The sequence below is a fragment of the Alosa sapidissima genome, chromosome 22 (genome assembly GCF_018492685.1).
Source record: "Alosa sapidissima isolate fAloSap1 chromosome 22, fAloSap1.pri, whole genome shotgun sequence".
Classification (NCBI taxonomy): Eukaryota; Metazoa; Chordata; class Actinopteri; order Clupeiformes; family Clupeidae; genus Alosa; species Alosa sapidissima.
In genome coordinates, this window is record NC_055978.1 from 17,959,363 (window position 1) to 17,971,397 (window position 12,035).

A 12,035-nucleotide genomic window follows, 5' to 3' on the forward strand; every position below is an offset into this window, starting at 1 on the left:
GGTGTACATCTGTGCTCCCTGGTTTAAACGGCTTCCCTCTGTACGTCTGTCTCATTTCACAGAGCGAACCCTGACTATTTTAGGCAGTGACGTCAAAGAGACTAATTAAGACACTGCTGAGCGTAATCGCTATGGAGTTTCTGTGTTTGGGGAAAAATACTGCATTTCTGAAGTGAGCTTGTTAGACAACCAATATAGCAATACTAGGGAGGCAGTGTGCGAGTGTGTGCAAGTGTGTGTGTGTGTGTGTGTGTGTGCGAGTGTGTGTGTGTGTGTGCGAGTGTGTGTGTGTGTGCGCGAGTGTGTGTGTGTGTGAGTGTGTGTGTGTGTGTGTATGTGTGTGTGTTTGTGTGTGATCATTTTGATCATCCATTCAGTGTGAAATAAATATATAAATGGGAATGTTACAGTTTGTATTCCTCACAGTATGTCTGTCAGGCCAGTTGAAGAACAAGTGCTGAACAAGGAAGGAAGGCCAGAGACAGCTGCATGGGAATAACTGACAGAGAGAGAGGAATAAAAAAAAAATGAAAAAAGATAGTTTGGAGTGGAATGTGGAGAAAGTGTGTAGTGTGTGTGTGTGTGTGTGTGTGTGTGTGTTTCTGTGCAAAAATGTGCAGGAAGTTTGCCAGAAGATGCAAATGAGGCACCATTTAGCCACTCAAGTCTGCTATGATTAATGAGTCTGTTTTGTCCGTGTGTGTGTGTTTGGTTGTGTCTAGTGTGTGTGGGGGGAGAACTAACTAGGTGGTTTGGGGCATCTGGTGTATAAAGTGAAAAATCGCCTCCTTCCCCCCAGAAAGCAGCGCAAATGCTTACTTAACCACCCTAATAGTATCAGTAAGCTATTACAGAGTGTAGTAAATGGCCTATTAACCTGTAATAAGTCATGTTAAATAAATTGTATTATGTTAGTTGATAGTATATGGGAAGGTTTTCAAATCAACCGGTCCATCCTAATGTAGACAAAAAAATCATAGCTGATGTTTTTTTTTTACCTGAACAGACAAGTGCACACTGAAAGCACACACACACACACACACACACACACACTCACACTCACACTCACACTCACACATACCCCAACCGACAGTTTTTCATGAATAATTGAGGTGTATGCCTTTGATGAGCAGTTTCCAAAGACAAGAAGCCTGAATAAGGAATGTTTAAACGAAACGGAATCGTTAAACGGAATCATTTAGTGAGTCAGCACAAACACTCCTGCAGCAGTGCAGTGTGTGTTTGTGTGTGTGTGTGTGTGTGTGTGTGTGTGTGTGTGTGTGTGTCTAAATACATTGTTTCTATTGGTGTGTGTGTAATCTTGAGGAGACCTCCAGAAAGCTTCTTTGCTTCTCCTCTTTGAGTAGAGGTGGATGCATATTTCTGATTTGAATTTAGAGACTTCATACCGCCTTACTGATGGCATCTCATACCACCACCTTACTGTTGGTATCTCATACCACCACCTTACTTTTGGCATCTCATACCACCACCTTACTGTTGGCCTCTCATACCACCACCTTACTGTTGGCATCTCATACCACCACCTTACTGTTGGCCTCTCATACCACCACCTTACTGTTGGCATTTTTTAAAGACTGAGAGGATCATGCAATGACATACTGAAATGCCCAACTGGAATAGTATTAAAACACTGTGACCAATGAACTGAAATACTTGGTTGCGCTTTATATCAATTATACGTATTACGGTGTCCTTATAGACAGTTAATAATGAAATCTACTCAATGAAGTACAGACATGACACTCTCCTAACCCTAAATCTAACACTTACACGCAGGCTAAAATGGACACATAACTGAAGTGTTCCATAGCTTCCTAGCCTGGCTAGCGCCACCACTTCTCAATGAGACGTCTGGGAACCAAACGTTCATTTTCTCGTATTTGAAAAAAATGCCCAGATCCGTTTATTGGGTGCCACGGATGTCTATCAAATGCGTCTGTGCATAGCTCATCATCGTCTTGCTTTCCCCCCTGTTCTGTGATTGGTTCCCTATCTCAGGCGAAAATTTGCTCCATGGTCTCCAGGCTGCCTTAGCAGCGTGAATCAAATCGCGCACAAGGCAGCATGGGAACACCCAGGCTAATAGCTTCCACTGTAATCAATGGAACTGTGATGGCAGACGTGCTAGACTTGTGGGCTTCACTTGCGGATCTGGTGTAGCCCAGGGTTAATTACTAACTTTTACACTCGGTGTGGATTAGTCAAATTTTTTGTTGAAAAATAGGTCCAATTATTTCATGGATATGTATCCAATATTTAATGAAATTGAAACACTGAGCTAAGTGAACTAAGTGCTGTTGTAACAGTGTGTGTGTGTGTGTGTGTGTGCCCTCAGTGGTGGAACGTGGAGAAAGGTGAGGCCCTGCAGACCTTCTACACCACCGGCGCCAACCTCAAGAGAGTCCACGTCTCACCAGACTTTTCCACCTTCGTCACCATCGACAACATAGGCATCCTCTACATCCTTAAGAAGGTGGAATAAGCCTGAGATTCCGGAATGCTCGCCATCGGAATCGTCTACATCTTCAAGAAAGGGGGGTGAAGACCGAGCTTTTGGAATGCTCGCATCGGAATCCTCTATGTCCTGAAGAATATGAAATGAGACTGTGCCTCTGTTTAGTCCCGAAGTCCCGAACAGCATTGGAATCATCGGTATCCCAAAGAGGGTGGAATGAATGTGGGGTCTCTCACAGGAGCAACGTGGGATGCCAATCACTCCCAATGTTTTGATTCTCTCACTGTGGTCAGTGTGGGTGACCAGTGCTGGAAAGCAGACTATGGATGTAGTGTTTCTATTCATTTTTTACATTTTCTGAGTTTGTGATAATCGCATTATGAAATGTGCCCTGCCTTGTCCTTCTGGTTAGTTGAGTGGCCCTCTTTAGGTGAGCTGCATCTTTTCTGGGACAGAGCTTTTGTCATGGCCAAGTACTTGTGCACCATATGTTTCCTGACCTACATTTTAAAAATGTTTTCTATTCATTTGTTTTCTCTTGGGCAAGAAAATGCAGTCTTTTCCCTTTGCGCTTCACGGTACACGCTTGTTTATATCAAGGCCTTCATTTCTAAAAATAGTTTTATTTTATTTTAATTTTTTTCATTTGCATCAGTTTTTTTTGTTTTTATTTTATTCTCTGCCTCATGGTATAGCCGGAACTGTTGTGGTGTCTTTCTGAAGTGATCTGCTGTGCATTAAATGCATTGCCGTGGTCCCTGCTGTAAGTTTACAGTTGTACATACTTTACGACTGTAAACTTCCACCAGGGACACAGTTGTAATTGTGCAATACTTGCTGTTGTTTCAGCACAACCAGCTATTTTATTAATGTGAAAAATCCTAAATGGAAATTTTTGCTAACTGTAGACCTGTTTACAGTCTTTAAACTACAGTTTTTTCTATACCTTTATGAACCAAACATATGCAGCCCTTTTTTCCTCCATCTTGGCTAATAATAGAAATGGATGCTCTTTAGAATCTAAATCAGGGTTTGCCTTGCAATATGTAGCACAGCCATTGGACTGAACATGTGGCAGCACATCCAATGAGATGTACTGTAATATTCTTGAGCCATATAGAATCTATAGTATATAGAATTATTATCATTATTGATGCATGCAACATCTTATGCAGAGTGTGATACGTATCTGATCTAGCTGTCCAGCCTTGTTCAATCAGTCAGTCCCCATGGTTTGGACCAGCCTCTTCTAAATGCCTTGGAACCGCCTCTGATGCTTTTTGCTACAGTCAATCAGAATTTCACATCTCTTTGGGCCAATGGGGTAGATCAAGAAGCACTCAGGGTAAAATATTAGTTTGTTGATAAACTACATGGCACTGGTTGTATGTCTTGCACGATGCACATAATTTATACCTGTCTTGCAATAAATCTGTTGGTGTATTGATGTTGGGCTGCTTTTTGTATGGATTGGATTACCGCTCGAATATGAAGTGGTATGAGCAAACAGACTGAGTAAATATAGTGTGTAGATGAGTGTGTGTGTGAGGAGCGAGGATGAGGACGTATGACGAAGACCACCTCCACATGTCTTCTGCTGTGTCTTTTTATATTTGTTTTATCTGCGAGCCAGCAATCCCGCCTGGCTGATGTGTGTGTGTGTGTGTGTGTGTTATGTAAAAATACATCAGTGGGAGGTTCCTTGATGCCATGGGTGATTGACAGCTCTAAAAACATTTGCCACCGACTGAATTATGCACACTTGTCTCCGAAGAATATGTTTTATCTGTGTGTGTGTGTGTGTGTCAGTTGGCTCCCATGTTTTTGTAAATATGTGTGTATGCCCCTCTATCTCAGCAAATATGTCTGTGTGCATATGTTAACTCAAATGTGTCTTTGAGTATGTGTGTGTTTTTTACTGTGTGTGTGTGTGTGTGTATGTATTTGGTGCTGTGTCTGTGTGTGTGTGTGTGTTCTTGAAGGGCTGGCACTGCTGACACAGCGGCCGTCACGCTCCGTCTGCTTCTGACACCTCCCTCGGACAGCGTGCAGATCTGAGCGGACAGGATGATGCCCCCCCACGCACACACACACACACTCCTCATCCCACATCACTGGCTGCTTCTCCAAATGTCAGGCAGACATGCTGCAGGGGTAAACTGGCACTCCAGATCAGTCCGGTCTGCATGTGTACGAGAACACACACACACATACACACCCTATCATACAATATCAGATCCCATCAATCGACGCCAGGACACACAAATGCTGATGCCTTTCCAGTTCGATTAACATAACCCAGTGTGGTCCCGGCAGAATGCTAATTCAGTTCATTTCATGACAGCGGAACTATTTTCCATTTAGCACTGTAATACATATTTGACCACTGTTAGCATTTCATCTCCTAAATGTGCCTCTGCCAACAAATCAAATAAATGATTTATTCTGTGCGACCCATGTCACAGTGCTATTGATGCTAAAATGGTTGGGATTGTATAGCTTGAAGGTATTCTGACCAGTGGCTTGTCCAGCGTTCTCCCTCGGGCCACAGAAAGGGCGTTTCCTATCAGTCTCATGCTGTGGGTCGGAGTATGCGCGAGCTGCCACTCGTCCTTTTTAAAAGGTCAAGTTGACAGACGCTGGGGACGTGACCAAAGACTGTGCGCCGCCAGGGGCTGGTGGGGTTTGTGTGTGTGTGTGTGTGTGTGTGGGGGGTGGGGGGCTTGTTACTCAGTGGAGTCATCCGTTGACCAGAGAGGAAGGACCCAGGTGCTCTGCCACATTGCATTTGCTGCTGCAGAAGATGAGAACACAAGTATAGACTACTATCAGCCAATGAGAACACAAGAGAAGTATAGACTACTATCAGCCAATGAGAACCAAGGGAAGGTAGATTAACCAGCCAATGAGAACCAAGGGAAGGTAGATTAACCATCAAAATAAGCTACTCTGTCCGTTACATTACGCGTCATTTATCTGACGCTGTTATCCAGAGTGACATATAGTGAACAAACAGGGACAGTCTTCCTGGACGCGAGGTTAAGTGTCTTGTTCAGGGTCACAGCAGTGGCAGCCTACTTGCGGGTGTTCCAACTTCACCATACTTTATAACCTTTAAATGTGTCCCAGTAGCTCTTGCAAATGTTGATCAGGACCATGACCTGTGATTGGCCCCTCTAGATAGATTTATTACAAGATAACGGTCACAGGACCTCACATGTTTCTTGGCGTTGTCTTCAAGGCAGCGGTGCCTGGAAGGCACTATGGTTAGGCATGGGTTAAGGTTAGGGTTAGGTTTAGGATAAGGTGCCATGTGTAAGAATTGAGGTAAAAATATCAAAAAAATGAGCTACACGCGTCAAAAGAATGAGAAGAAATAAGGGTGATGATTAAAAAAATGACAAGGTATAGTGCTGCAGAGATATCAAGCCAGCCAAACCGCAATACACGTGTCTCGGTTGTTACTCTAGGGTAGACCAACTCACTTTCTGGAGGTATACTGCCCCCATCTTTTATGGAATGTGGATTGCGGTGGAATGTGGTTGATTTTTTGCCGGACATTACACATGGCACCTTTAAGTCGACGGTGGCAGCGCTGCCTGGAAGACGACCTTGGGGGCATAAAACACCATCGAGCACCTCACGGCAGCACCCACAGGACAACATCTAGTCAAGTCACTTTTATTTATATAGCGCATTTTTGTACAGCACACCGCACAGAGGGGCACTGATAAGAGCTCAGGTTGAATTTACCATGGACGCAATCACAACTAGAGAGGAAAGTATGTAATGTTGTGTAAAATGACGCTATAATAATCCTGGGTGATTCTTAATTGTCAGTGCAATCGGTGAGGTTTCTCTCTAATGATGCATCCTTTACTTACTTAGTACACATTACTAAGAAATCGAAAATGCCTTGCAGGAGCCTCTTTAGGATTGTGTCAGTCATTTTAATTTTCTCACATAGTGAGAAAGTTGCTATTTCTCAGGGATGGAGGGTAAGCAAGTGCTTTCCGTGCTACCTCAGCTTCCATAGTATAGTGCTATTAGTCATAGATTGCAGGGATTCATCATCATGAGGAAATGACTAAAAATATTTTTTAGACGGTAGATATACAGAGAAAACCCAAGTGTCCCAGAGCAGCACTTACAGTAAATGCCAGCAAGTTCAGCCCCCAGCAGGGCAGCTTGAACTAGGGGTGCGTTCAACAACCAGGTGTCCAGTGCTGGGGGGAGAAACACTTGAACAGCTACAGTGTATATAGCTCTTTGCAATAAACTCCATTAAGAGGCATTTCTTGCTGGCATTTAACAGTTAGTGAGCATGCCTCTATTGAAGTCATGATGCTTAGCCTACTCTAACTCTTGATATGGAGGAAGTATTTTCTAATAAATGGCAGCAGGTGGCTTTGCCTCAAAAGGGCTCAATACCCCCTAATTTAGAAAGATATTGTCTGTCATCAAACTTATGTTGTGGTTCAGGATGATCGAGAACATCAAGGGAGTAAAAGAGGAGAGGAAGGCACAGGATAGAGGATGAGAGGATATGAGAGGAGAGAAGAAAAGAGGAGAAGATAAGAAAACAGGAGAGAACAGAAGAAAAGAGAAGAGAGGAGAAGAAAGTACAGTATAGAAATTAAAAGAATGGAGGAGCGCCTGATGTCCTCGTTATGCCCAGGCACTGAGTATTAATCACTGTCTGAAGTTAGCCTTAATTAAGGAGATCTGTGTGTGTGTGTGTGTGTGTGTCTGTTCGTCTGGAGAGAAAGAGACTTCTGCCACACATGGCTCTTATAGCAGTCTTCAGTCGCTAGGAGACTTCAGTCACACATTAGAAACGTTCTATGTCGACACGTCTGATTAATGACTCTACAGGTGATAAAAGAGAACAAGGAGGATGTTTTAAAAGAAAAAACCCTCTCTCTCTTTATCTTTATCTTTCTCTATCTCTCTCTTTTTCTCTCTGTCTCTCTCTCTCGTCTCGTCTGTCTCAGTCCTCCCGGTCGTGGCATCTCTTTTAGCCCATTAGTTGCTCCCCATGATGGATTTAGGCATGAGGTAATGAGGCAGCCACATATTTAAACCGCCGTCATTGTGCATCAAAGTGAAGGGCCCTGTTGTTGCGAGAAGGACTCCGTTTCCCAGAGGCCTTAGAGGAGGGCTGGGTTTGAATTAAAGATCCCTAACCCCAGGGGGGTCCTCGGTAGTAGGAGCAAAAATTAAATTTTCTTTCTTATGCTTCCTTACTTACGTTCTCTCTCTCTCTCTCAATACCTCTCCTCCTTTTTACTCTCATTAATTTTGCAAAGGCTCTTATTTTTCTGCCAGGGAAGATGTAGAGCTAGCCACCCAACACACACACACACACACACACAGACGCACGCACACACACAAGCACCTACATACGCACCTGCATACGCACACACACACACACACACTGATACAGACACAGACACAGACACACACACACACACACACACACACACTCACACTGAGAAATTGCTTCCGAGTGGCCATTCCTCAAAGTGTTACATAAGCCCCTGCTGAGGCCCTGTGGGCAGCACCACCCACAGTCAGGCTCGCTGCAGCTCAGTGGACGATGCGCTCGCTCCCAGTGATGAATGAGAACTAACAGCCCGCTCCCGTCGGCTCCACTAGACTGGACTCATGGGCCCGACTCCACTACTGACGCTAGCCACAAACAACTAGACTATGGAAGATGGTGACATTATATTATTATTTCATTGTTAGGAACGTTTTCCATTGTGTTCAATTAATGGTGTTGTGTTGGTCATTTTGGATAAAACAACTAAATAAAAATCCATAAAATGATTAAATATTATCATAAAAACAAATCATGTGTTGGAATATGCCATGATTTACTCACCTATTAGCCTATATGCTATATGGCACCCATTTTGCTGTTTTCTGTAGCAGAAAGTGTCAAAGTTCACTTTAGCGGAAACAATGAGGGAATTGTGACCAGAGGCCTGTTACGGCTCAAAGATTACACAACTAGTCTCACCCGGCAGTGATGAAAAACACTGCATTGCCTCATGAAGCGTTGGGTGCCATGTACTCAGGGGTGTGTGCGCGTGTGTGTGTGTGTGTTGGCCTGGGAAGAACACAAATGCTTCACACTTGGCTACAGAAATGTGGTGGTGATCTGATAGTTGAGATGGACTGTAAATGAAATGCACTTTAATGGGTCCTATCAGTGTGGGAATAGCATGGTGCCCGTGTTTATTGATGGGATTAATTTACTCATTGGGATAGTATGGTCTTTGCTGGAAATTGTCCTTGTGATTGATTAGACTGGTTAAAAATCTCACTGATTAAACATCTCTGTTTTTATGTTTATACCTCTGACTTTGGTAGCATAGCATTTGGTAGCATTTGCATTTGGTAGCACCATAAAGCTGAGAAACATGAGATCAGAGATCTCCAATCCAGTCTTCACACCACATTACTGACATGATAATAGTCTTGTCATAATAGCTTTTTCCTCTGATTTACACTAATGATGATTTAAATATCCAAATGGAACCCAGTGGTGTAGTCTACAACGTGATACGCAGGACTACACAATATACCGGTATGTAGATAGTGAGTTTGTCTGTGTGGTTCCACACATGTATATGTAGATAGCGAGTTTGTCTGTGTGGTTCCACACATGTATATGTAGATAGCGAGTTTGTCTGTGTGGTTCCTTGGCCAGTCCTTGGCTACTCATCCTCAGACCTCCAGGCCATACTCCGTCCATATGGTGAACAGCACAAACAAGGTTTCCAATGTCAAGGGCAAACTCCCTGTCCTCATGTCCACTGGCACTGGGCCAGCTCTATGAGACACATTACAGGTGGTGGTCGTGTGTGTGTGTGTGTGTGTGTGTGTCCTTTTGTGTGAGCGTGTATGTGTTTGCCTGTGTGCTTGTGTGTATGTTTGTGTATATACATGCTTGAATGCATGTGTGTGTGTGTGTGTGTGTGTGTGTGTGTGTGTGTGTGTGTGTGTGTGTGTGTGTGTATGTATGTATGTATGTATGTGTGTGTGTGTGTGTGTGTGTGTGTGTCTGTAGGGGTATCTATGAGTGAGAACTCTACCCCATCTGTGGCCATGGTTGGGTGAGTAATGAGGTCCCGGCCTGCCTGCTGTGTGTGTTATTGGCCTCGCCGTCCCACTGGGTGGGTGAGGTATTACAGGGAAGCCTCTCAACACACACACACACACACACACACACACACACACACGCGCGCGCGCGCGCATGGAGAGTATGAGGAATGGTGTTGACTGCCACAGCATCTGTTCTCACACACACACACACAAGCCTCTCAACACACACACACACACACACACACACACACACACACCCTGGATGTCGGCCACTACTACCGACACAGGGGAGCAATAATTTGGGCGCAACACAGTGCAAGCAGCTGACAGGAACCATTGTTTGCCAGCATCAGGGAGTTTTTGGATGGGGGGAAGGTATTTGGAGGGCACGCATTGGTATGGACTGACAGGAAATCAACTCTGCTGGAGACAGAAGGAAAGAGGCTGGGAATGAGAGAGAGAGGTCATGCAGTAACAGAGGGTGATCACAAGTTCTAGGAACCAATGTTTTGGCAACATCGGTGGAGCAGGGGGGCGAGGGGGCGTTAATGTGGTGACACAAATCTGAGTTCACCAGCCAGATATCCCAGTGTGAAATGATGGTGGGAAATGACAACAAGGGTGACTTTCTGTGGTGTGTGCCAACGGTGTAGCAGGCTGAACTCTGCCAGGTGACACACCTGTACACCACACAACCGGACCATGTCCCCCTCATGCTTCTATAGCTCACAGTGGTCACTATGTGTTTCATTGATTCATTCCATTCATTGGTTCCTCAGTGGTGTAGTGTAGTTAGCTGTAGTGGATATACTGTGATGTAGTAGTTAGCTGTAATGGGTATATGGTGATCAGTGTTGCCACAGTTACCTTGAAAAAGTAATCTGATTACTGATTACTCCTTTAAAAAGTAACTTAGTTACTTTACTGATTACTTGATTTTAAAAGTAACTAAATTAGATTACAAGTTACTTTATTAGTTACTTTCAGCAGCTGCTGACAACACCCCCACCGCCTCAACATAAAAATGATAACCGGTTTTGCCAATACTCATTATACTGGAAGTGCATTTTAACAGTAATTTCAGCCATGTATAGCAGACATCCCAACCTAACCTACTTAGATACTGAAATTCAGATGTTTGTTCAATAATACCAACACCAAAATAAGGAAGGCCTATTGATAGAAATTGTTATAGAAAAATATGTAGATTTTTTTTCATGTAGCCTTGGCAACTAGCCATCTTGTATAGGCCTGAGTAATATGCAAATGAAATTACACTTGTTAAACTCACCTCAACAAATCTTTTGCAATCATTTTAACCCGCTGTGAGCAATGCTAAAGTCGCTGTTACAAACAGTGCAGTGTGCAAGACTATCATTATGTTTTAATCTTATGAGACAATTGGGTACACTTTTGTGTGGTCTGATGTGAAATGGGTCTTAAATCTTCCTTTTTGAGGGGTGCTGACGCTGCCATGACGCTCCTGTTCCTAGATACACTGACTGAACTGATTAATTAAGTTTGAGAGAAAAGAGATATAAGCACACTTACACTGAAAACTAATTGGTTGATTTAGCAAAACAGACCAGGATGCTCTCTGTCTTGGATGTGCTTCAGGCACAAACGCACCACTCCTCTCACTCTCCCTCTCCGTTGTGTGCGGGTTAAACTCATATGCACACGCGATTTGAAGTCCGGTCTGGCTTGCATGCTCTTGTTCGCTCTAGGTTCCGGGAGATTTTATGTAATTTGCGGGCGTCAGGAAGCCGCTATCAATATGTGGGAGACTCCCAAAATTTCGGGAGACTTGGGACGTCTAGCTAGACAGCACTTTGTCGCCAGTACAGAATGTACAATGTACCTTAATGTTGTCATGTTTAGCTGACAAACTCAAAGTAATGACTGATGAAATGTGCATCTCTCTCTCTCCCTCCATTGTTGTTTACGTTTGTGTCGCTGCGTGGTTTTACGTGAATTGTCCTCATGCTGAAAACGTGAACATATGACACTAATCCCCAAGAAAAGAAGAAAGCAAAGAATATATCTTTTTACTAAGGAAAATGACAAAAATAGTAACGCACAGTAACTTAGATAAGTGATTTTAATCTGATTACTGGTTTGTAAATAGTAGCGCTTTAGATTACTCGTTACCGAAAAAAGTGGTCAAAATAGACTAACGTGTTACAAGTAACGCGTTACTGGCATCACTGACGGTGATCAACCCCAAATGTGTGGAACCACACAGACAAACTCGCTATCTACATAATAATGTGTGGAACCACACAGACAAACTCACTATCTACATATTCATGTGTGGAACTACACAAACAAACTCACTATCTACTGTACATATTCATGTGTGGAACTTTCAGTAGCTGCTTTCAGACATAGGTGTAAGTCTGCATGTTCTGCGGATGTCAAGCGGTTGGGCCGTATATCTGAA

General features: G+C 43.6%; 1 protein-coding gene across 1 annotated transcript in view; it reads left to right on the top strand.

The window, feature by feature from the left end:
- apaf1 (apoptotic peptidase activating factor 1) overlaps positions 1-3,926 on the top strand; it is a 55,573-nt gene extending 51,647 nt beyond the window's left edge. Inside the window, 1 exon segment of the mRNA XM_042078750.1 lies at positions 2,360-3,926. Within this exon segment, the coding sequence (XP_041934684.1) occupies positions 2,360-2,506 (147 nt within the window). The 3' untranslated portion in view covers positions 2,507-3,926.
- The last annotated feature ends 8,109 nt before the right edge of the window (positions 3,927-12,035 follow it).